The sequence below is a fragment of the Onychostoma macrolepis genome, chromosome 09 (genome assembly GCF_012432095.1).
Source record: "Onychostoma macrolepis isolate SWU-2019 chromosome 09, ASM1243209v1, whole genome shotgun sequence".
NCBI classification, from domain to species: domain Eukaryota; kingdom Metazoa; phylum Chordata; class Actinopteri; order Cypriniformes; family Cyprinidae; genus Onychostoma; species Onychostoma macrolepis.
In genome coordinates, this window is record NC_081163.1 from 10852680 (window position 1) to 10880039 (window position 27360).

The 27360-nt window shown below is 36.1% G+C and overlaps 1 protein-coding gene across 1 annotated transcript in view; it reads right to left on the minus strand.

Annotated features, from left to right (window-relative positions):
* The window catches only part of pdia5 (protein disulfide isomerase family A, member 5), a 54617-nt gene that overhangs the window by 21905 nt on the left and 5352 nt on the right, over positions 1 to 27360 (minus strand). The window contains exons 2-11 of the mRNA XM_058787081.1: positions 22826 to 22952; positions 14522 to 14609; positions 11235 to 11318; positions 11064 to 11109; positions 9586 to 9678; positions 8767 to 8827; positions 7398 to 7465; positions 4993 to 5084; positions 2696 to 2767; positions 471 to 607 (exon numbers count right to left, since the gene is read on the minus strand). Of these exons, the coding sequence (XP_058643064.1) occupies positions 471 to 607; positions 2696 to 2767; positions 4993 to 5084; positions 7398 to 7465; positions 8767 to 8827; positions 9586 to 9678; positions 11064 to 11109; positions 11235 to 11318; positions 14522 to 14609; positions 22826 to 22952 (868 nt within the window). The remainder of the gene's footprint in view (positions 1 to 470; positions 608 to 2695; positions 2768 to 4992; positions 5085 to 7397; positions 7466 to 8766; positions 8828 to 9585; positions 9679 to 11063; positions 11110 to 11234; positions 11319 to 14521; positions 14610 to 22825; positions 22953 to 27360) is intronic.

Genomic DNA, 27360 nt, shown 5'->3' on the forward strand with positions numbered 1-27360 from the left:
GGTGTGCCAGACAAAGGAGACATGCAAAATGTGCAGTGTTGCGGAGGCTCCAGGAACGCGTTTGGGAACCCCTGAAATATAGTGATTTTGACAACTAACTTGTCAAGCAAACATAATCCTAAGAATTAAAGGGATAGATCACCCGAAAATGAAAATTATGTCATCATTTACTCACCCTCATGCCATTCCAAACCTGTAGAACGTTCTCTCTTCTGTAGAACTCAAATGAAGGTAACAGTTTCAACTGTTTCTGTCCATATAAAGAAAGTCAATGGAGTCCAAATCTACAGTGGATGTTATTGACTTTAATCGTATGGACACAAAACTTTTTGCATCCCACAGAATAAATAAAAGTCATATGGATTTGGAACGACATAAGGGTAACAGTATTTTCTAACCCTTTGACTACCTTTAAATTTAAAAGCCATTCAAGCCCTAAGTCCTGCAAGAGCAGTGTTGTTGATACTCACAGGGAGCGTAGAACATGACCAGGGCTGAAGGATGCTCCTCCAGGAATGTGTCAAAAGACTCATCGGTCAGATGGAAGACCGCCGAGCCAGACTCAGACCAGGGCACCTCTGGAGTTTTAGGCTGTGGTGGCTGGGGGCTGTGCAACATATTAAACAAGTAGTTAAAAACATTTCCATTAGTCAGAATGTTTTTGTCATTTCAAAGCCTATGAACTTCATGACTCAAAACCCTCCAAATGACTAATGTGAGACACCTAAGCTTTAAGTTGGACACTGCCAATTCACATCTCACAACTCATTTCAGCTCTACATCTGGTGAGGAACGGTCACACCCACATGACTGAAGAAAGCTAGTCTGAGCTTGCAATTCACATCTGTCTCCTCATGGGCTCTGTGCCCATATAAGTGTGGCCCAAATGATTCCTTCGTAGAGTGGATAGAGCCAAGAGCTTGTCTCCTAGAAATGCGTGAGCTGAACAAAGACCAGCCAGAGGCAAGGGATAAAGACTGGCAAACACAACCATTCAGTGGGTAAAGTGCATCAGTAAATGTTCTCACATTCAAACTCTTACTATCTTCATTCAAAATGAATTCTACAAGACAAACCAGGGATACATCTGCAAGCGCTTTGAGAGCAGTAGGTCACAATTTTAAGTCTCTTTACATGCACTTGTTCTGGACAATCAACTCCAGCTGTCATATAGTTTATGGAATCGCAATAATGATTTTCTGTGTCTCACAAACTATGGACCACCCACAGTCCCTTCATTGACCAACTCATACAAAAATGGTGCTAGCTGATTGATGCAGTTTAGAGTCAGCAAGATTTTTTCATGAAAAAAAAGTCTTTATGCTCACCCAGATTGCATTTATTTGATCAAAAATAGAAGTAAAAACAGTAATATTGTGAAATATTATTAAAATTAAACTGCAAGCAGCAATTAAGGGGCCAAGCACAGCAAACATGATAGGAAGCATCAGACCAGTTGAAAGAATTAGTAATTAAAGACAATTTTTGATGATTTTAAGCAAAATGGTTGAAAATCCAAAAATACAATCACTTGTATTGTGATATAATTGCTTATCACTTTTGACCAATAGGTGGCGCTGCCAGCAAATGACAATGACACACATAGAGCTTGGTGTCAATTTGCCAGAGTTGGAGAAATACAGACTCAGATCCAGATCGGCATCATGCCATCAAATTTGACAATGAGTTACACAAAATTGTCCTCAGATATAAAAACTTTTTGATCCTAAACATTTGAATTGTGGTGCATTTTTCGATACATAGAGTAAACTAAATATGCTTGAACAGAACTGCATGTCCCACTTTGTTGCCTAACCTCAATTTTTAGACAGACAGATCCAGCAATCATTAAATATAATCTATAAATATTTCTACTTTTGTCTTTTTATATTTTATTTTTTTCTCCTTGCTTTCTACTTCTATCTTGTTCGCAAAAAAAACTAAATATTTTTAACAGTGGTTTCATTTCAAACTCCGATTTACATGCCCTTAAACAACATGAAAATACAAACCAAGCTGTGGCTGTGGCTGGTCTTGTGACATATTGATCAAACAGTCTCTTCCAGTTTAAGTGGGAAGTTATTGACCAGAATAAGTGGACCAGACTTTATGCCAATAAAAAGGTTTCTCATACTACTCACAAACTACTAATGTGTCATGCCAAAGCACATAACTTAATAATACAAACACTGCTCAGGACACAGTGCTTGTTAATCAGGTCTAGTTCATCTAGTCTGGTTTCACTGCATCAGCAATGTTACTGAATTTATTTCTCTTAATGTTGCTAGGCAAAATATTGTGCCACTATGACTGGAAGATTCATGCACTCCATAAATTACATGTTGCATTGCATGCACAGCTCTAGTGACGTTAATCTCTGAGATGTGTAGACGTGCTGTAGACAGTAGTACATTTTGTTCACTTTGTCACTTTGATAGTTGGTTAAGACGCTGCAGAGATTTTAAAGCCTCATTACATCTCTGTTAGGAGGCACAGAGGAGTGTTGTTTTACAGTGGGGATCATATCTTTCACACCACAGTTCCTGTAAAACACTCCCTGGGTAATGGTAGAGAGACCGCGGGCAGAAGTCCAAGATGTCACACCTCTTACAAACACAGTGATTCTTTACAGCTTTTAAAATAGTAAAGGGCATAAGAATGAATAAAGAGAGGCTATGTATGTTTGTTTACTCACTTTTTCAACCAATCAGCAATGTCTTTAGAGGTGGCTCCATAATTCTCATAGTGATGCAAGAATTTCCCCTTCCTTTTTGGAAAAAGAACAAAATGATTAATCATAAACTGGCTGATAAAATCCAAAGCAACACAAATAATTTCATAATGAACAAACAAAACATTTTTCACCAATATAAGATGGACACAATTTTAGAAAAAAAAAAAGAAAAAGTAGGTTGGAGCCATGGCCTAGTGATTAGTGCACATGCTTTCGCCACAGAGCAAGAGATGCGGGATCGATTCTGGCCCGCGTTGCTATCACGATCCTATTATTTCCTGTCCTCTCTCTACTCTCTGTACAAAAACATGGCCAAAAGTTTGTAAAACAGAAACAGAAGGTTTGTTTAAAGCTATTAGTATTGATTTTTACAAAAACATACTTCAAATCTTGCCTTCTTTCAGAAAGGACATCCTAAACGGGTGAAGTCAATATATATTAGTGCTTATTTTGTCAACATAAATTGCACTAGACAGCTTAGGATATTTGTACCCACACAACAAAGATCCAAGGCATCCAAGACTGCTGCTTGCTTCTTGCTGTCCAAGATAAACATTTTAAATGAGCGTTTGACTCAAAGCTAATTAAGCCATTTGGCCCAGGGCTCTTAGCATAATCAAAGACTTCAGCTAGCAGCCTTTGTGCCCTCACTAATCCATACAACCACAAGCAGACGAGATCACAAATGTATACAGAAAAGCTTTTGAACACACAGCAGCATGCGGAAGAAGGCTTCATGCATCGGAAACTCAAGTTTTATCTGCCATCATCTGCTCCCGTTCCGTGACTGAAAATAATCTGCAGCAAGTGAGAGCTTAGCCGAGATGCTGGCAATGGACTGTCATTTGTAACTGTCACTAATCAGTTCGAATCCAAAAGCACTGTGGCAACCTAAACAAAGAAATATAATAATAAAGTGGAAAGCCCATGTCCATCAAACAGACTTATCACTTTAGTGTCAGGCAAAATCTAGATTTTTTGGAGTTTTAGTCTCAAGTGCATTTAGTCTCTAATGAATTATGCTCTCTTTGATCAGAAGACAAATAATGCATTAGTGAAATATTAATTTATTCAAAAGAGCAGTGCTGAGGTGGGGAGGTGTGGTGTAGTTGTGTAAAGATCTGGCCTTGGGCGGAGGGCCGTGTTTAATTAACCTTTTAGTAATTAAAACAGTTATGAAATGAAGGAGCACTAAACAGAAGCTAAATTCACACAACTGCTGCCACAAGTCTATATATATACACAGGAAAATGCTCTGGACAAATTGCACCATGCAGAGAATACACATTAAAATTCTCTGATTCATTTAAGATCATAAATCATGCCTTTTGCTGGGGCTATTAGTTCTAGCATGCTACATATAAAAAGCTGCCCCAAAACTGTCTCAGAAATGAATTAATTTTAACCCTTTTTAATATGCAAAGATTATTTTGTGGAAGAAACCAGTACTTTTTCAAATAATGCAAATCAATTCTCTACCTGCAGTGCTACATTGTGCAGTAGTCAAGAACATTATGTGCTCAAAGTTCAAACTATTTCAACAAGTATTTACTAGAATTAACATATTTTATGTATTTAAATCTTTGATTAACAGAATAACTTTAAATAGAATTCTTGGACTTTCATTATTTTTTCTTTATCTGTTATTTAACAGTATTGTTGTCATTAATAAGATTAAATAAGTAAAAACCTCTGATGTAGTACATTTAAAAGTAACACTCCACAAAGGTGCATTTTCTTACGCTGACATTTCATGTACTTGGGCTTTCGAGACAAAAAGGACTGGTGAATGCTTCTAGGAAAAGCGCTGACGTCTCCAAAAAATCTTCAGCTCTTAATTGGACTGTAGAAGAAGTACCATTCTGATCCTTCTTTCCTAGTTTTCTTCAAATTAAACGAATGTACAATGCTATGGCACTAGTGTCATCATAAAACAGAACTTGCTTAAGAAAAAAAGTCAATATATCAAGTACTTAAAAAATACAATGACTTTGCTGGAAACATAATCTTAAGTTAATATTGCGATGACTTTTTTTATTTGGCCATCTAGTTTCCTACAATTAAGTTACATTAAATTTCCTTCCTATTCTTTGGAATAGAATAATTTACTTGGCAACGCTGATATAGATACACACCGTAACATCAAAAGGGCTTTAATATCAATCAGATTTAAAGCTTAGCAATTTAGTCCATTTTATTCGGTTCTTCAAAAGGTGACTTTGTTTGTGCATTCGAGTCAAAAATCAAGACAAACTTACTCAAAGTAGCAGAAGGTTGGGTAGCCCTTGACGCTGAACTCCTGTTTGAGCCCGTCAAACTCTGCCGGGTGCACGTTCATCCCAGCCAGCACCTACACAAAAGCAATGAATTAGACTTGAAACAAACAATCCCTGTCTAGCACCTCAAATACAGGAAAATGAAGATGAATGGCCACATCAGAGAATAAACAGAAAGCTTGTCGATACAGATGGCATGCAGCGAAGTGGCACACGGTAAATATCCATCTCTCTCATGACATTGCAAGGTTTGACCTGACATGCTAATCGCCCCCTGAAAGCAATTTCAACTCACTTTGGTTTTGGAGGAAATCTACTTTTAGTGACTACAGCCTCAGTTTACTTTGTGTTTGGACACATCAAAACATGAGGGAACTTCATCCATTTTTGTAGTGCGTCACATTGCTAAGTTGAAAAAATATAGCTTGTGCCATTAATTCAAACAAACTGCACCGTTAGGACAGTCTATGCTTGATGTATTCCAAAATAAATGTATATTATCCTAGAGTAAGTCACAAATCCTCTCCGGTGGCCCGTACGCATCCGTCAGGCCAATGAAAAATATTCAAACAAACTCTGCTGACCAGCGATTACCTCCCAAATTCATCAATGTTCCTGCAGTGCTATCAGCTTCTCACCACACGTACATGAAAACTCAGAAACACAGGAGGCAGCAAATCTACACGTCTCGTCCGTACCAGCAAGCTACCCATTTGTTATGCAAATCTTCATACAAGCAGCTTATTTACTAGTGCTCACTCATCAGTCTGCTTAAATATCCCTCCATATGAAAAGAACAATAAATGATAGTAAAAACTTTAAAGTAAGGTTCAATTCATTAACATTAGGTAATGCATTAGCTGTCATAAACAAAGAATGAACATTTTTACAGTGTTTATTGATGTTTGTTGTTGTTAAATGTTTGTTCAAAATACTATAATTACAGTATGTACAACTTGAAATGGTAAAAGTTTTAGTATACACTATTGTTCACAATTTTGGGGTTTTTAAGAGATTTTTTTTTAAAGAAATTAATTGTTTTATTTAGCAAGGACGCATTAAATTGATAAAGATCTTTTGTTCTTTTCAACATTCTATTCATCAATAAAAAAATAACCTGTTAAAAAGTCCTGAAGAAAATGTATCAAGCAAGACAACAATAAGAAATATTTCTTAGGCACCAAATCAGCAAGGACTATGTGACACTGAAGACTGAATTAATGAATGCTGAAAATTCAGGTATCACAGGTATAAAATAGATTTTTAAATATAAATTTAAAAAAATTATATTTTATATTATAAAATAATATAATTATATTATACACCCTGTATATATATATATATATATATATATATATATATATATATATATATATATATATATATATATATATATATATATATATATATATATATATATATATATATATATATATATTTTTTTTTTTTTTAGATTCTAATAATATTTCACAATATTAATAGATGCGTAATCATATAGTAAATGCAGACTTTATTAGATTTTTTTTACAAACATTAAAACAATCTTACTGACCCCCAAACACTAGTGCACATATAAATCAACAATAAAGTAGATTAATAAATAATGTAAAAGCATTGGTCATTGTTAGGTTATGATACCTAATTCTTTAACCAATGTTAACACATTTAAACATATTGTAAAGTATTTCCAAAATAGTAATTAAGAAATCTCTCCTGTGGAGTGTTTTTTTGTTCATGCAATGCATTTTTGAGTTTACCAGTAGACAAAAGGAACAAAAGAATCTTTCCATGGTTTCAGCTGCACAATACTAAGCAATGTTCTCTTGACATACACAAGCTTCTATGTAGAAAACACTCCCGCTTTGACATTTACAACGGGGTGGTCTTAAAAAAATGTTCAATTTCGATTTGGACAATTTTAGTTTGAATAAAAGTTCAAGCATCTATGTTTGTGCTTCTGTGAACATTCAAAGATGAGAGACGGAGAAAAAGACGGAGGGAGATTAAAAAAAAAAAAAAAAAGAAGGACTGAGAGAGTAAAATGTGTGGTGAGGTATACTGTGGGTCTCCCAGCAGTGCACATAAAGATATTGAGCTGAGCTGGCATATAATCCATACTTCACCATAGAATTCAACAGCAGGAAGTATATCCTATAGCTATACTATGAAATCAGCAGAAGGGCTTTTAACCAAAATTGCTTCTTCCTCTAATGAGGGGGAACTGAACGTTCTGTCAAAAAGGACATCAATGGTTTCGCAAAAACATCCCACCTGTTAGGTAATTCAACAACTGAATCAGAAAAATGTATTGAGATACAGTCTAGCAGGCAAAAAGGAAATGGAGGGATCAATAGGCCATGATTCTGACATGCTAGTAGTGTACTTACATATTTCCCTTTTGTCTCAGTTGCTGTTTGCTGGAAAATGGGCTGCATCCTTTTACATACGCCACACCCTACATGTAGAAGAGATCTTACAGTTAAAGATACATTAGTGAAAAAAGGTCCAGAGCCTATTGCCACAAATGTAGCAATGTATGAATCACAGCTCACACAGATGTCACTTTCAAAACCAAGCAGCTTTCTGTAGATAAACGTGGTGAAACCAAGTGACCAAAGTGGAGCATTGCAAAATCTGTGTCAGAATCTTTCATCCTTACAAAAAATTTATGGTCGAACACATTCCTATTGAAATGACTAGATTTCACATGCAAAAAAAAAAAGAAAAGAAAAAAAAAGTAAAACAATGATAAATATGATCAGACCATGTTTTTGCACAGAAAGGCTGCATAATATTACTCAATATTACTATTATGATACCATGTTCATAGAGTAAATACACCAAAGTTTAATACTTACATTACTGTTCAAAAGTTTGGGGTTGAAGATATTTTATTGTATCAAAATGACAGTAAAAACTGTAAAATAGTTTTTTTTTTTTTTTTTTAAATGTGATATATTTTAAAATGTAATTTATTCTTGTGATGGCAAAGCTGACTTTTCAGCAGTCTTCAGTGTCACACGATCCTTCAGAAAGGATGTTAAAACAGTGTTGCTGCGTAGTACTTTTGTGAAAACTGAGATACATTTCTTTTCAGGATTCTTTGAAGAATATAGAATCAAAATATAGAATTCAGAATGCATTTAAAATGCAAGTCTTCTGTAGCATTATGCCTTACTATCAATTTTGATCAATTTATTGCATCCTTACTGAATAAAACATACATACATACATATATCTGATACCAAACTTTTAAAAGGTAGTGTAAGTTTAAGTATTTTATCAAATGAGAAAAGGTAATAGTGATAGTCTTACTAACCCTATGGCTACACGTTAAGTTTAGCCTTAAGAAGCACTTTTCAAATGGATAATGTCTGGAGTCTTGACAGAAAAAAAATGAAAGTACTGCCCAGAGGTTCTCCACATTTGTCAATCTAAATATGATTTTGGCTGATTCCTCATCTTCAAGACTTAGTATTGCAGTAATGAGCTTTTGGGTTCCTCTGAGCACTACACAAGGAATTAAGATGAATGAGAAAATCTTTGGAAGTTAAACTCTTGTTTAAGTCACAATGACAAATGCTGGACATCTTAATGACATCTCGACTGCATTCACAACCTACATTGATTCAGAAACACACAATCACACTTCACAGGATTTGTTTTGCTTGAACATGGCACTTCTTGCATGATTGCACACAGTTTACATCATATGAAGTGTCTAGTAGTGGATGATTACAGACAGAGGTGACTCACATGGGGCGTAAAACATCATGAGGATGGGCCGCTCCTCTCTTTTCAGCAGCTTACGGAAGTCCTGCAAAGCAAACAGCATAAATTGAATTTGTCAAACACTCTGGGATGAGTGACTATAAACTTTAGAAGAACTTTAGGTGATCTCAGTAAAACCAACAAACAAGGGCAGAGATTTCCTGGCCACTTTCGTTAACATGATATATTGCTTCATTACTTCATCACAAACCAGCACAGTGCTAGTAATCAACTCTCTAAACCAAAGAAACAAAAAGAAGTGTTCGAAATGAACGAGCTCTTCAAAGATGTTTCAAAGCCTTCGTTATTAAAAGTGTAGCTGTTGACCGTCATCTGCAGCGTGTGCTTTCTGTTTTGAAAAAGAGCCTATTGCTGAACATATTTTGACTCAATTTATTTTAAAGTACATAATTTATTTCAGTGTCAAGTATTTCATTAACATTGAACGTGCAGCCATTCATAGTTTGACTTTCCTGGAAAAAAATGCCGTTTATCACTGCTGTGATACAGATTTTAGGATGAGATATTACAACATCCTGAATTTGTCTTCAGATTTAAGTTTTTTCTTTTTCACATACCCAAATGGTCTAAAAAGGTAACACTAGGACATTTAAGACCACATTTGTTTCTGGACACCCAGGCCAGCTGCCAGATTTAGCCTCTAGAGACAGAAGAATAGACAGGTTCTTCTATTGCAGATTGTTCAGCTACAAGTCTTTTGTTCTGTGTGAAGTTCCCACACCTGATAAATACTCAGCAGAAAACCGATCTTCACTGCAGTGAGCTTTAGAGAGCGATACTTACCTTCTCTGACTCTATGTGAACAACATCTTTAGCCTCAGGGTTCTCCTCCCACAGGGGGGCACCTGCAGGGTCTTTCAGGAATGCCACCATGGACTAAAAGAGGTGAGAGAATAGATAGAAACTTTGAAAAGAGACCATTAGAGAATAATCTTTCACTGTCAAAAAATGGTCAACTCGCTGTATGCATTTCATTTTAATAGAGAATCATTGTGAGATCATTCAAAAGTTTGGGGTCGGTAAATTTTTAATTTTTTAATGAAGTCTCTTATGCAGTACAGTAAATACAGCAAGACATTTATATTATAAGAGATTATTAAAAAAAATAAAAATGCTCCAGTCTTTAGTGTCACATGATCCTTTAGAAATTCTTCTGATATGCTGATTTGGTGCTCAAGAAACATTTATTATTATAATCAATGTTAAAAACAGTTTTGCTGCTTAATATTTTGGTGGAATCTGTGATACATTTTTTCAGCATTCTTTGATGAATGGAAAGTCATTCAAAAGAACAGCATTTATTTGAATACGATTTATAACAGTTTTTACCGTCACTTTTGATCAGTTTAAATAATCCTGAATAAAAGTATTACTTTCTTTCAAATAAATAAATAAACTAAAAAAATCTTACTGACCACAAACTTTCAAAAAGTAGTGCATGCTACTAAAATAATAATAAACAACAATGCAAATATTTCTCCAATACAGTCAAGTTCTGTATCCAAACTTTTATCCAAAAGTGTGATCTAACTTGAATATAAAAAAAGTGCAGAGATTGATCACCAATGAAAACCGTTCCTCTCTTGTGCAATCACTCTAATTTATCTCCTAATCTATGCATGCAAGACATTAGGAAATAAGCACTCCCTTGACATGAAGCGCTCAAAGTACGGCTTTACTGCTATACCAAGGGAAAATGAAGAGCAATATGTGGTACTTAACAGCAGGTGCATTTAATAAGAGCTCTCCATTCTTTCCGCACCAGTGGCGCCAGCGAACATGTCCCATCACTGTCTCATCATCCAGCATAGCTCAGCTCATTCATTTTTAACATATTCACATTACAGCTCTCCTCATTCCAGTCATTCATCACTGCCTTGTCACATTCGGTCATAATTGAGCCGAAAGGCGTGTGGAGAATGAGATAGGTGAGCGAAACCAATGGGGGACAAGTTTGATTCGTCTACTTATGAATCAAGGGCTTCTGGCTCTAGTGCTTGAGGCTGAGTACTGTGAAATAGCAGCAATGGGAAAACTGTGGACATCGAGCGAGTAAATAGCAACAAAGAGTGAATCATCCACTAACAGATGACAGAGTACGCATCTGAAAAGGCACTGACGCTATTTAGCGAAAATGCAGATTGTCAATCCATATGTCTAACAAAGAAATATTGATGAACAGGGTTCTGAAAGAAGCTTCAAAAATGCTGTGATTTGTGTCAGAGATGACTGCATCAAAATGCAATTTTCTGAGAAATTACCTTAAATGTGGCTGGTCTGTTATATTCTGTGTGGAAGGTCCCATCCCTAAAAGCACACAAAACTTAAAAGGTGAATTGCTGTGCTCATGCTTCTCGGTAATAATAAATTATAAGACCTCCAACTACCATTATTACAGTACACGAATCTCAGAAAATGAAGATTATTCTTACTTGTAATGCAAGACCTCGACTCCATTGGTTTTCGAGCTGGGGTCTACCTTGACTTTTTTACAGAGTTTGCGTCCTTCTGAATCCCTGTGGAGGGGAACCGACAGAAAAACGTATGAATATTCAATCACTTAATAGAATCACATTCAGTAAATAATGCATATAAAACAGTTATTTATGAAATCAGACAAGTTCCAGTTGTAATAATACATTTCTGTGATTTTCTTTCATTTTACTTTCTTTAAATTCAAATTACAATATTTAACTTTGTTAGCAAACTCTGAAGGACCTATGAATGGTGCACAACCCTGGTTAAAATGCAAGGAAAACAAAAGTTTAAAGTAGCCATGTTCGGTCAAGTGTCTGCGAGCACAATCAATTAACTTCATACTTTTTGTGCAAACTCAGAGGCGAAAGCGAACATTAAGTCATAGCGAATTATGCTCAACAAATATTATAATCACATTATTCTATTATAACACAAGTCCTCAAAGGACATTTGTCATGCAAATTGATGCAGCCAAAAAGTGAAGTGATACAATTAATGTCCCAAGACATTAAATAAATTGCTGTAGCAGCAATACGAGACCGCTCATGGGAAGCGACAGATGACCACAGCAATAAGCTAATGTAAGGGCCACTTCTAAGTTTTGGCAAACCCTGTTATTCTTCTCTTTTTGAAGGACAAGACATTCAGCTGCTACAGTGTATTATAAATAAACTCTGCTTGCTTTAATTCAGAGCCACAGGTCTCTAGATAAGAAGAGTTAAGTGTTTTTTTCCCATCCCGCTCCGCTTTAGTAATTCCTTGCAGCAGAATAGCATGCTTTAAAACATCCTGCACATTAAATGGATTTTGTACAAGTATGTGGTACTTGTGATAGGCATTGTGTAGATAGGGCACATTCCACAATGCGCTACGCTTTAAATCCCAAGACTCTTTTAAAGTATTCGTTCCATGCGTTGTTTTATTTGATATGTTAATTTTATGTTAAATAATAGTTTATGTAGTGTGAAAAGAAGCTATAACTAAACATCATACACTCTCAGAAATAAAAGGTACAAAAGCTGTCACTGGGGCGGTATCTTTTAGGCACTAATATGGACCCTTAAGGTACAAAGGTGTATCTTTTGAAAAGGTACCACCACCCCAGTGACAGCTTTTGTACCTGTTTTTCTGAGGGTGTACAGTATGTCTTTATCTCAAGAAGTAAAATTATCATCTTTCTACATGATGAGAAGTAAACAATTTCCCAGCAGCAGTCCATTTTTCGCAATTTTTATGCAAACTGCATTGCAGACCGAATTCCTCACGCTCAGCCGTTAAACCCTGTTACTCTTAGAAATTTATGGGAAATAAAAATAACTACAAATAAACATTTTTTGGAAGGTTAAAAAAAACTTTCACTGGCCAACTGCTGAAAAAACAAATAAAACCTTGATTTTTAGGGGATTTCTGGCCCTGTTTTGTATCCTATTTATGGGAAAGTGCCACAGAGGAATTCAAATATCAGTGCTTTGAATTCACTGCTCAAAAAATGAATGCTCCAGTTCCAGACAAATTCATCTTTGTCATACAGCCAATGCAAAAAATAAAACAGCAACAAAGCACTCTATCTTCACACTTGCACCTCAACAGATCCTGAGAACAGAAAGAACCCACAATTACCTGGTCCCACTGTCACCGCATATACGCCCACACCCTCCCAAAGAGATCCAGATCTCTCCATAGTGAAGACTCCCCTTCCCTTGAGCGATAATGAGCATGGAAATGTATTACATAAAGACAAATAGGAGCAGAGAGGACTCAGCAGCGATCTAAAGCCCCATGCTAATGGAAATTCAAAGAGACGGAATTCAATTATGCTTCTGACAGCATCCGCCCCCAACCGGCTCCATTTCTTAAAGGTAGATGAGACGCCATCATTAGCGTTACGCATTTCCCACATAACGCCTTTGTAGGAAGACCGAGAGAGGTGCGATGGAGAACAGAGCTCAGTCTGTCAGGTGGGAAACTCAATTAGACATGCTGTGTGTCGAACGAGCTGACTCAGGATCACAGATGGCAATGAGCACACATGCGTGGATTTGCCCCTTCATACCCTCCCCAGCCCCACGACCCTGTTCGGGACGCCAAAATAATTGGTCGTCCTTTTCAAGCACCATAAGCTGTTCTAAAGCATGAGAGTCATGGGTCAAGTCGATACGTTTTGCTTGCAGGGGGTTTAAAAGGGATTTCTAAGGGTCAAAATTGCTGAAAGTGGTTAGTGTGTGAGATTGCTGGCTTCAAACAAGTCGAGTGGACAAACTGGGAAACCAAGTTGAAAACCAGGAAAAGTTTGAAAACGTAGCTGTTTTATTTGAACAAGCTTTTATTAAAAATCCAGATGGATTGTTCAGATTCCAGAATTATTTCATTCCCATTTTCTTCATACTGATCTTGCTCTGTCCATGACCTACTTCCTTAATGGTATCCCCCAGTGGACTGCAGTTGGCCATCTCTCAGGTCCCTGTCATCTGTAGAAAACATGTGGGCGTATCTCTGCTTTGCTCTACCACACTGCTGCCTGTGTGGAGTTACTTTTTTTAAACCCAGCTTTATATAAGTTCTTCACATAGGGGACCCAATGTACCCAAGCCAGTCTCAAAGAAGGTGCTATAAGGATTGGCTAGGCTTTTTTGTGTTTAGGTGCTAACAAGATACAGTCTTCATTGCCTGCAACATCCTACCAATTACCACCTAGCCATTATGAAATGATTCAGAGCCAAGCTTTGATTGCTAATCATTAGAAACATCAAAACAATTTTGTGCTCTTTCTTTCTCAAAGCAGAGGCAGACAGAAGACGCTGAGCTGTGACGTGCATGAGCTGAAGGAGGATGCAATGGAACAAGATAATCCAAGGTAATCACCACAGACACTGATGCAGATACAACCTGTGTACATGAGCTAATAATTGAGGCTTAGGCGATCATATTACGAAGAATCAAAAGGGTTTTTCACACTGCACTTATCACTGGGTTAAAACCCACTTTCTTTTTGAAATAATAATAAAAAAAATAAAAAATAAAATAAAAAGTTCAAGGTTCTACATAAACATACTGTTCAACCAGAAACACCATCCCAAGTCCAAAAACACCATCTATAACCCTATTACCGCATTTATTGCGTCATACCTGGTAAAGACAGTATTAGAATTAAAGAAACACCAACAAGATGATCAGGACATCAACTGCCTCAACTTTAATGACAAAAAAGTAAACTATAAGAGTTAAATCGATTGGTACTCACCCACAATTTACCCAGGCAATGGTACCCTGACCTTTCACAGCCTGAGCCACATCAGACAGCAGCTTCAGATGAGCATCTCCAGACGAAGCTGAGGACACAAAAAAAACACATTTAGACAACTGTAGAGAAGACATGTTGTAGAAACTGCAACACCTTTAAATATCACAAGCTTGTATCTAGTGTATGCCAGTGGTCTCTAACACTGTGCCCACAACACCTGGTAGCCCGCATGGAGCCGGCAGAGCTCATGCTATAAATAGCCTCAATTAAAATTCTTAATTTCCCATCATTTCCATGAAATTACAGAAACCATTGAAACATTTTACATACCATTAAAATATGATTTTTAATAATTTAGCTAGTACTTCTGATCTGCATTCCCATAAGATATCAAGCGAGCTATTACTAGTTCAAAAGATCTGTGTGTAAGAGAAAATCTGTTTTGACTGGTGTTTACATGAAGGCCTTCATTCTGACTGTGCTATCATTCAGATTAATAAACAGATATTCTGAGCTAAAATATCTTTGCAGGGAAATATATGAATACATACAAAAATAGAAAAAAAAGGCTACAAATGGCATGTTTTTACATAAAAATAATGATTAATTCAAAAGAAATTCAACACTACATTCCATAAGCAGTTCAACATTTCAGGTTAAACAGGAGTACATAGGTGACAGTAAAGATATAATTTTACAAAAGATTTACATTTCAAATAAATGCTGTTATTTTAAACATTAAATGTATCATAGCTTCCACAAGAATATTAAGCAGCACATCCATTTTCAACATTGATAATAAGATTGGTTTATATATATATAAACCAAAGGGGTGTCAACGTTAACGCGTTAACGCATGCGATTAATCAATTTTTTAACGCGTTAATATTTTTTTTAACGCAGATTAATCGTTTGATAAGGTTTGACCCCAACTTCTTCCCGTCATCGCAGCGCGGAAGGTTATCTATCATTGTGTGATGAGGGGACAGGGACCAGTGTTGCCAGGGTAACGGCAGCAGCACAAGTGGTTTAGTTTGAAAATACAGTCGCGGGAAAAATTACAGAGCCGTGGCGGGTTGCGGTTTTTTGGGCTAATTTTATAAATGTACCGCGACCGCCCAAAGTGTATATAGACAAATAAAAATTAAAATAGATCCTTTTACTAATGTGTATTATACTTGAAATGTATCCCTGGCAACTTAAGAACTGAGAGGCGGTTAACATCACACACAACGTGAGTTTCAGCAGAGCAGCAGAAATAAACATGACAACAGCCACTATAGATTATATAAGATAATAAACACACGATTACGATAGGATATGGTCTGTATGTGATTTTCTTGAGAATGTGTACGTCTGAAATGCTAATTTATGCAGCAATATAAAAGGCTATAAATCGCATATTTTAACATCAGTAAATGACCAAATTCCACATGTGATCGAAAAAGGAAGTTATTACAAACACTCGATGGTGGTTTGAAGTGAGTTCTGAGGAAAAGTGTACTATTAATCTCATAAATTGTCTTATGAAGCATGATGCTAATATTAGCTCTAATGCAGCTGCAGAACAGGTCCAATTCTTCTTCATAATGCATTTTGTCATAATACTTCACGTAAGGTCGCAAGAAATGTTTTGTTGTAGTTATTTAGAAATACTTTTGATAATAGTTGGGTAAATGTATACTGGGATTGAAGCAATGTGGCTTGGTAAACGTTTTATCGCCAGTTTAAAGGTTGATTTATGGCTGAATAAAAACAAAAGAATAATGACTGTGATTAACGCGATAATTTTCTAATCGATTGACAGCACTAGTAATATATATATAGAGAGAGAGAGAGAAAGATAGAGATATATATAGATATTCAGCAAGGATGCATTAAATTCAAAACTGACAGTATAGACATTTATACAGTGTTGGGCAAGCTACTTGGAAAATGTAGTGAGCTAAGCTAACAGTTACTCTTCTTTAAATGAAGCTTAACTACACTAAAGCTACAGCCCTGGGAAATGTAGCAAGCTAAGCTACGGCAACATGGCAAAAGTAGTTTACTACATCCAAGCTATTTAAAAAAAAAAAAAAAATTTAATTCTATTGAACCAACATAATACCAAGTCAATGCTCTCTCAGTGATCAATAAAACTGTCAGTCAAGCTGATAGACAGGCATCAGTTTAATTGTTTATTCAACAGTTGTTCCAAACCAATTTGGCAACATAATCAGTATCATGTACAGGGCCGGATTGACCTCAAATTGTGACATAGGCAAAATACATTTTTGCTGTCGGCCGGAAACCTCCTATTGGTAGTTGGTATTGTGGCTTTATTGTATACAGATACATTTATATAAATGGTAACACTTCACAATAAGGTTCAGTAGTTAAGATTAGTTAACTAGTGTTAACATGAACTAAGAATGAACAATACTTCTGCAGCATTTATCTTAATGTTAATTTCAACATTTACTAACGCATTATTGAAATCCAAAGTTGTTTGTTAACATTTTTTAATGCACTGTGAACTAACATGAACTACCAATGAACGACTGTATTTTCATTAACTAACATTAACAAAGATTAATAAATACTGTAACAAATGTATTTTAATGAAATCGTATTGTATAGTGTTACCATATAGATATTTAGGCCTACAGATAGTCTATGTTTATTTGCATCGTTGCATGTGTCATTAGATATTAATATAAACATTTCACCAAAATCAAGTTCAAATACGAAGCTTTTGACCAGCGAATGTTTTTTTTCGTGTCCCGTTTTCCCCAGTTTTCTGTCATTATGTGGGCGTTCAGTTTTTTCTGTTATTTGGCCAAAGTATCATATTATGAAAGATTCAGCGCTTCGCACGAGCTATTTGGCTGTGACTCGACAACAAATGCTAGAGAAACTCTTCTCCGCTCCTCAAAAACAAAAAACAAACAAACAAAAAAAGCATTAGCCTTTATAAATAGTGTTTTTTGAGTAAAGAAACCGCTGTACTTATTCAATCAACAGTTCTTTATTTACCTTCAGACTGCAAACAAGCTGAGATGCTCTAAACTGCGCGCCGCACTTCATTGACGAGAGAGGCGGGAGGAATAACGAGGTTTGACCGACAGTTTGAGGAGCCAATGGCGTTACGAGCTTTAGTGTCAGTGGTGTCACTTACTGATCCAGGATCAGTGATCCGTAGCTGTTATATTTCTGATTTGAGCTTGATTTTCAGAATGCTTTCTTTGGAAAATGTAAAGTTAGCTTTTGTTGACGCTACCGCGCTACTTGATCAAAAAAAGAGCTTAACTACCGAAAAGCTATTTGATTCAGAAAGCAGTGACGCTACCGCCATGCTACTGAGAAATGTAGTTAAACTAGTAGCGTCACTACTTGTAGCGACGCTACTGCCCATCACTGCATTTATAATATTACAAAAGAATATGTTGTAAAAATGTGAAAAACATTTGTCTTTAATAAAATTGTCTATTCATCAAAGAGCCCTGGAAAAAAATTGTATCATGGTTTCCACAATTATACTAAGCAGCATATCTGTTTTCAACATTGATAATAATAATGAGAAATGTTTCTTGAGCGTCAAATCAGCATATTAGAATGGTTTCTGAAAGAGCATTTGACACTGAAGACCGGAGTAATGGCTGCTGAAATTCAGCTTTGATTTCACAGGAATAAATGTAATTTCATATTAAAATATTAAATATATTAAAATGTAAAAAAAAAAAAAAAGTATAAAAACATTTTGCAATATTTTTTTTGTTTTGTTTTACTGTATTTAAATAAATGCAGCATAAGAGACACCTATCAAAAACAAATAAATAAATGAATATATAAAAATATATTTAAAAACATCTTACTGACCCCAAACTGTTTAATGGTAGTGTGCATTGCTAAAAATAAAACGGGGATAATGTTGACTGGACAAGTAAACATAATTACTGGTCCAACTGGGCCAGCAAGAATTTCTTACTGTTGAGCCCTGTGTTAGTTATAAACATGCTGACTTTAACTTGCTCAGCAAGATTCTCTTCAAACTGTCGTTCCACCATGACGGTATTTAACTTGAAAGAGAAAACTTGCCATAGAAGCATATACTTTATGGTTATGCAGTGTGTACATTCATTGTACACATTGCACCCTGACACATTTGCAGAACATGATGCATAAAATCAAGCTTGCGATGCTAGAAGTGTATGTGTTACACTCCCTAAGGGAAAATTCATTGAGAAGGTATGATTCTGCTATATGCTAACAGACCTGTCATACCACAATAGATAGGCCAGCTTTGCTTTCATTGCCAAAAGCATGTTGGCGCTTTTAGATACTTGACCTTTTGTACAGAACACTTGGAGTATTCTGTACTTACCACAATCATTAGATGTGAAAATATAAATCTTGTTACCATAGACAGAGTAGATAAAGAACTTCAATACTCTAAACTCCTAAACACCCTAATGCATAACTCTCTCCCAGCTATTGGAAAAAAATAAAATAAATAAAAACTACCCCTAACACTGCATATTCATTTGCATCACTCCTGGGTGTTATTAGAAGAAACAGCAGGAAATTCACCATATATGGGTACCGTATGGATGAACGGTCCATAAACAATCTCCCACCCACAAAGCATGAGAAAGAGCCTCTAAAGGTCTTGCAGTGCAAGATTTATTTGTTTCATAATTCACGACTCATTTCGAGCACATGAGGTCATTGGATAAGACTGTGTATCGAACAGTGCGTTTGATTGATGGCTGACTAGCACTGCTCATCCTGTGAAGCATTTCCACTAGATGCATCCTGCTAACTGTGATAGTCCCTTTAGATTACAGGAATGCATTCAAGATCAGGTGGTGCATAGGCACTTCTCATTCAAAACAGTACTGGTTTCAACTTCGTTCTTTCGATTTCGAACTGAAAAACAAGGCAGAACCACAAAATCAATGTCCTTTTGACCTTGACCGACGTGATTAATGGGAAGAAAAGCAGATTGTGGGTTCATTGGTGTAGTAGATGATCCCAGACTGTCACAAATGTGTAAATCTGGGGTGTAGTGAAACTGTCACTGTGTTTTCAAACGTAGTACTTTCGCACTGTGTGCTGTTGTTTTATACTGAAGTGTGTTGGCAAATGCTTTCATCATCAACACGAGTACTACTGGTAGAAATGTTTTTTAAAAATAGAGAACAACATCCACTTCACCTTTTTGGATTTTTATCATTTATTCATTTAAATTTGATCAATACTTTTAGCTCTACTACCCATGTTCTTATCACCCCGTAAACATTGTAAAGATTGTGCTTGGTCTGATAACTGCTGCAATCCCTCACCACTGATTTTAAGAAAATTATGGTTGTGCAATTGTACAAACTTGTATATGTAATCAATAGGGTTTCATTTCCAGACCAGACTGATTATTTATGTGACCTCGAGTTTGCACCAATCAAACAGACTAAAGGAACTAGATTTTATGGACATCTGGATTCATGTACTCATCAAATATTGTAGTATGTATTGTATATTAGTATGTAGTATAAAGGGACTTTAGTCTCAGATCAACAGACCCTTTTTTATGTTTTACTGGATTTTTTATGTTTTTGAGAGACGAGGCTGCGTGCATTTCATCTGAAAAACAGAAATATTTTGAAATGAAACATTTCTATTTTAATATATTATGTTTATTATATATATACTAGTGCTGTCAATCGATTAAAACATTTAATCACGTTAATCATAGTCATGGACTGTGATTAATCATGATTAATCGCAAATTTAAAATACTAGGATTTACCTGTAAATAAATGTGTTGAAAAAGAAATGCATGACAAACTAGTTTAAGGAAACAGAACCTTTCACACTTCCGCCAGGTATGAGACATAATCCTTATTATTCTTTTATCATTATTCTTTTGTTTTTATTCAGCCATAAATCAACCTTTAAACTGGCAATAAAACGTTTACCAAGCCACATCGCTTCAATCCCAGTATACATTTACCCAACTATTATCAAAAGTATTTCTAAATAAATACAACAAAACATTTCTTGCGACCTTACGTGAAGTATTATGACAAAATGCATTATGAAGAAGAATTGGACCTGTTCTGCAGCTGCATTAGAGCTAACATTAGTATCATGCTTCATAAGACAATTTATGAGATTAATAGTACACTTTTACTCAGAACTCACTTCAAACCAGCATCGAGTGTTTGTAATAACTTCCTTTTTCGATCACATGTGGAATTTGGTCATTTACTGATGTTAAAATATGCCATTTATATCGCTCCACAAATTAGCATTTCAGACGTACACATTCTCAAGAAAATCACATACAGACCATATCCTATCGTAATCGTGTTTATATTATCTTATATAATCTATAGTGGCTGTTGTCATGTTTATTTCTGCTGCTCTGCTGAAACTCACGTTGTGTGTGATGTTAACCGCCTCTCCGTTCTTAAGTTGCCAGGGATGCATTTCAAGTATAATACACATTAGTAAAAGGATCTATTTAAATTTTTATTTGTCTATATACACTTTGGGCGGTCGCGGTACATTATAAAATTAGCCCAAAAAACCGCAACCCGCCACGGCTCTGTAATTTTTCCCGCGACTTTATTTTCAAACTAAACCACTTGTGCTGCTGCCGTTACCCTGGCAACACTGGTCCCTGTCCCCTCATCACACAATGATAGATAACCTTCCGCGCTGCGATGACGGGAAGAAGTTGGGGTCAAACCTTATCAAACGATTAATCTGCGTAAAAAAAAATATTAACGCGTTAAAAAAAAAATTGATTAATCGCATGTGTTAACATTGACACTCCTAATATATACACATACACACATAGTCAGAATTGCTGGTACCCTTGGTAAATATGATCAAAGAAGGCTGTGAAAATAAATGTGCATTGTTAATCCTTTTGATCTTTTATTTTAAAAAAAAAAAAAACGAATCACAGCTGGAGAATTGCAGAAAAAGGTTGAGTTTCGGGGTCAGAAAACCTTAAAAAAAATTATCAAACAGCACCTACAATCACCACATGTTGTTTGGGAGGGCTTCAAAATGAACTAAAAAAAATGAACCTTTTAGCAGCAAACACTCGAGATGGGTTTAGTGAACACAGGGATAAAAAGTACCCCATGTGTACAATGAAATATACTGCTGTATTTTTGATATTGTGGGCCTATATTTCTGCTGGAGGTCCTGGACATCTTGTTTAGACACTCGGCATCACCGATTCTATCAAATACCAACAGATAAAAAAAATCAATAAGTGACTGACTCGGTTAGAAATCTTACAATGGGCCATGTTTGGATCTTTCAACCAGACAATAATCCAAACACAAACCTCAAAAACAACACAAAAATGGGTTACTGAGCACAAAACCAAGCTTCTGCTATGGCCATTCCAGTCCTCTGACCTGAACCCTGTAGAAAATGAGTGGGGTGAACTGAAGAGAACAAGCACCAACATGGAGCTGGGAATCTAAAGGGTCTGGAGTGATTCTGGATGAAGGAATGGTCTCTGATCTCGTCAGGTGTTCTCTAACCTCGTCAGGCATTATAGGAGAAAACTCCTATACTATTTTGGCAAATGGACGTTTCAAAAAGTATTGAATAAAAGGGTACCGTTAATTGTGTCCATTGTGTATTAGAGAAAAACATTTATTTCATAATGATATTTCCCCCCATTTTAAATTCTTATTCTTCAATGAAAGATTAGATTTTTGTGAATTTTTTTAAATAATAGATCAAAAGGATTAACAATGTGTGTGTGTGTGTGTATATTATATATATATATATATATATATATATATATATATAAATAAATTTGTTCAGAATGTATTAATTTATTTAAAAAAAGTATTAATAACCTAAAAAACTTTTTAAAATGCATGTATTTATTCAAGTGTATTTATATAAAATTACATAAATTTCAAATTTATCCTTCAGAAACTTTTGAAAGGTAGTGTTTTTTTTTTTGTGCTAGTGTATTTTCTATAATATTGCGTATGTTTTCTCTTCTACTTCACAAAATGCTTTAAAGAAAAATTACAGGTCATTTTTTTGCAATTACAGGGCAGTGGACCATCTTTACTGTTGATTCCTGTAGCAACCCGAGTAATAACACATTCACTTAATTAGCACAGACTTTTGTATGTAATGTAAAAACATAACTTTTGACCTTAGGGATTACTAAATCACATTTATTGGCCGTTGCATACTATGACATCTTGGCATTTTTTGGCTGCTGAAGCTGTAATACTTGTAATGCATTTGAAAAACAACAGTGGCCTGGTGACTGACCTGACTTGGTATACAAGAATAGCACATTAGTTCTGGTCCTCAGAAGTTTCTTGAAATCCTTGTGATCACTGACTTTCTCTATGAGCGGAGACACCTTCGCTGCCTGCAGGGCGGATGACACTGCAACCTGAGGAGGTGAGACAGACACAGATCATAATTTTTCACTGTCAACGCCAAACACCACAGGCGATTCAAAACAATATCACCAACTGCACGCCGATATAATTGCAGCATTTGTGCAAAATGACAACAGTGTGTCAAATCATGATGACAGAGGAGAAACGACAACAGGCATTACAAACAAGAGCCAGTATACCATAAAGCAGTTACATCACATCAATATATCCATATATCACTCTTTACTGATTGCAAACAAGTGGAAAAGAGTTTAGTGAATTCAGGGTTGGCCACACAACAGGAACTGCACTACAAAAATTCCAAAACAAGACCTTAAAAAAAATTAAATTAAATAAAATATAGTTTCTCACAAAAGTGCCCTGAAATAGCTTCTGATATTGTGCTCTGATGTGTTGCCCTGTGGTGGGAGAGCATGCTCTCTCTGCCACACTCTTCATCAGTCTTCCCAGCAGAGGCATGCAGCTCTGAGTTCGGATGGAGCTGAGCCGATAAAGCGACAACAGATAAAGGTGTTGTCATCTAAAGAAGAGGAAAATGACAAGATCAGACAGATCATGTCACAAACTGAGACAGCGACCCAGCCCATCAAACGTCCTTATCATCTCCCTATGCCACATCCCTGAAGTGAAAAGATACTACCACAATGAGCAGAAATTAATGCTCAACCGCTAGTGGACAAGATAGATCAAATGTCATTACAAAATGACATGTTGAAAGAAAACTCATTTGGTCTGTCGGGATGTTGCGGATCGAAAGTCTTTGAGAATGTCTGTAGAGTTTCCATTTCAACATACCAGATATTGAAGAGAAACTTTTAAAGATAGCAATACACAAGTTAAATTTTATTATTTTTTAGTGGAACCACTCCTTATGATTGTAAATACAATTTTCCCACATGTGACCTAATCAAGCCCACATCACACTAATGGTGGTGAACTAAAGTGGTTTTATCATGAGGAAACCAAATTTACCTTGACCTTTTGAAATAAGAGCTTGATGAAAACACGATAACTCAAAACTTCCTCCTCATGCCAAAAAGAAACTAAGCTGCAGAGACATCTGAATTTATCATCTGCTTCTATGCATTTCTTCCAAAAGTTTCTTGGCATTAGAAATGAGCAAGTGAATTTCATTTTAAACACATCCGCTGATCATTTCAGTCTGATTTTAACGGTATGTGTGGTGCATAGACTGCTGTGTGATGGTGTATTTTTGTAGGCCAACCCAGGTTCCCCCCAGTAAAAAATTTTGGATTATTGCAGAAAATAAGCTCTGCTACCAATAAAAGCTTGTGTTTCTTACACGTTTTATTCATCATGACAATCTTGACAAATGAACACAACTTTGAAACCTAAATACAATTGGCAGAATTGAAAAGCTAAATGAATGTACACAAACGTCAAAGTTTAAGTAAGAAAGAGTGTGCTTATAAACACAGCGAGGCTGGGAAAGCAGACTAACGAGTTAAACTGTTTGCCATGATGACACTGAATGTCTCTGACAGCCTTTTTTTAAGACGAGTAAAAGCTTTAAAACATTCACAACTGGGGTATTACTGATATTATGTCACAGAATAAAATACTTTGCTTGCACAGCTTGTTTTAACCACAAACCTACAGTAATTTCAGCCACGTTACCAAAAAATAAATGAAAAACACCCAAAACCCTACTGACTTCAGGACGATCAATCCGGAAGTGCCAACTCATTTCCGGGTTTTGGACTACAGAAATGTGTCAACACTGCAGCACTCTATTTTAGCACAGTGCTCATTCAATATGCAAAGGTTGCATTTCTTAAAGGTGCATCAATTAAAACTAGGCAATTTCATTTTAAGAACCAAATAATGACTGGAAAACAGAAACAACCTTTTACTAACAGCATAAGAGGACCTCAGTCTCCCTGCTCTCCCTAAAAAGTGGCAAAAACCTTATAAAACAATAAAAAAACCAGAGTGTAGCTGTACATCTGTTGTGTGTGAGTGCACAAGTCTGTAAAGATTGATCGGCATCATCACTGGAGCGTCACAAGGAAGGGCTGGTGAGAAACACAGGTGCCTTAGCCACTGACAACCTTCATCTTTCTACATGACAAACCAAGGCAAGCATCATACTCTCCCTCATTAAAAATCACACCGCACATTCTCTACAGAGAAACAAGGGCCAGTGGCCTGACTGAATTTATCACTGCACACTCTGTTGAGCAACACCATTACATCTGGACAAATGTTAAATAAACAAAAAGTCTCTGTTAGTCTAGCATTATCATATCCCAGCTGGAAACCTCATGCAGGTAGGGTTCAAAATTAAAGGTAAAGAAGGTCATTTTCTGCACCACTAGTGGCACCAAATGGAATTGTAATATGTTTGAGGAGCCTGATTGTTCCAGACGTAACAACATTAGCTCAATCAATGAGTTTGGCGTGGGACTACCTGTTTGTTTAAACAATGGCAGACGCTTAAAACTCAATTTTGAAAGCATTTCTCACAATTCTGTTTGAAGCCATTAGTGGTGCAGAAATTAAATACTTCACCTTTAACACTTGCTAATTACCAAATGACAGTAAAATAGGCTTTGGCATGTAAATAAATAAATCTGATTTCTGAATTGTAGTATGATACTCGTTGTAAATGACATTGCAAATTGCGCGTTTTGACAAACTTCAATTTCTCCAGAAAGTATTGTAGCAGTACATATGAAATATTACTCCAATTAAGCCATCAAAAAGAAGGCATAGGAAAAGAAATTAATGTGTCTTCATGATTTTGTGAAAGGAGACAGAGATTGCAAAATAAATAAGAATAATAATTCCATTGCCACATAAAAATATTTATATAAATAGGTAAAAATGAATAAGTATATTATAAATAAAACAAATTAATTTAGAATAATTTTGTATGGATAACAATAATGCTAAATACATTTATGGTTATTATTATATTAATTTCTCAATTCAACTGCCACTGGAAAGTAAAAAGTTTATTTTCTGTGGATTAAAGACAAAGGGTGACGGATCAGAGACAACGTTCTCTTCCTCCTCACATTTAATCAACTCTGTATGAGCAAAAGGGGTCCAGCGGAATGGACAACGTGTGCCGCTGGGTGACATCCCAGCGGCCCCAGCGCCTTGGGAGCCAGCGAGTGTGTGAAGATGACAGTCAGGGCTAATTAAAGTACTGCAAAGCTGAGGGACCTGAGAAATCACACCTCCTCTGACTTCAGCCATGCTGACAGGGGGAGCAGACATGGTGATGCATTATGAAGAAATGTCAGAGCAACTTACTGAACTATTTGTATGGACCATCTTTCTTTCATCGAGTTACTCAATTCCAACATTAACTTTGAATGGGTTATATCATAAAAGATGAAATTTTTCAATAAGACTAAGCTCAAAATTGGCTCGTTCTGAATTATTGCACATCCTGATGTCAGGCAGAATACAGTAACACCTAACCGCGTTTAGATGTTAGCAATGCCTATTTAGTTTTCAAAACATTAGCACAGTGAGGCAATAAGAAGAAAGCAGTAAACATTATTATTTCTGAACATAAAAATACAAATCAGTATAAATCAGTAAACTTATAAATCAGTGCCGTTTCTGCCTGGGTGTAGCACCTACAGCTCTGCATTTCCTTACAAAGGATCCCAGAATTAGTCTCTGATTGACACATTTCCAGCCGCACAAATTGGTTTGCGAACATGTCACAGTTTAATTTCTGCTTAGCAAAGAGCCTGTTATTGAAAAATGGAGCAGTGCAAACTATATTAGACCCGACAGCAAGCGCTCTTCTCAAAAATAAATGCACAAAAGTGCAGCAAAAATGGCCTGTTGAATTCTAAGGGTCAGAGAGAGGGTAAAAAAAAAAAGAAAAGTCAATTAAAAACTAAATTATTACTTGCTGTAATAAACCTTGACTAACATTATGGTTCGAACTCATGGAAAAATTAAATGGAAGTATAACAATATTATAATGACCCTTTTAAAACATAACTCAACAGTATTTGTATTGCAAAAGGGATGTTCTACATCTAGTCCCATCAGGTTTCCATCCCTATTTGGTGCACCACCTATTCTTCAAACGCTCTGTCCAAACCTGACAGTCGACCAATAGAGCGGGCCCATTACTGTCTGGCAATCATCATGTCCTGTACCTGTTACAAAGACTTTCATTTGGCCTTTCCTTAGCAGTGGTGTTCGAAGTGGGCATTATCCTAACAACACCAGTCCTTTCACAAGACGGTGATTGTTATTATCATCCACTGAACAGCTTTGAGAGACAGGCCTGATCGCGTCCCGTCGATCAATGCGAAGTGAACAGAACAGGTTGGAAAAAAAAACACATGCTGTGCACCACTATTTCATCTGATGAACAGCTACGGCTCAGGGGAGTGAAGAGAA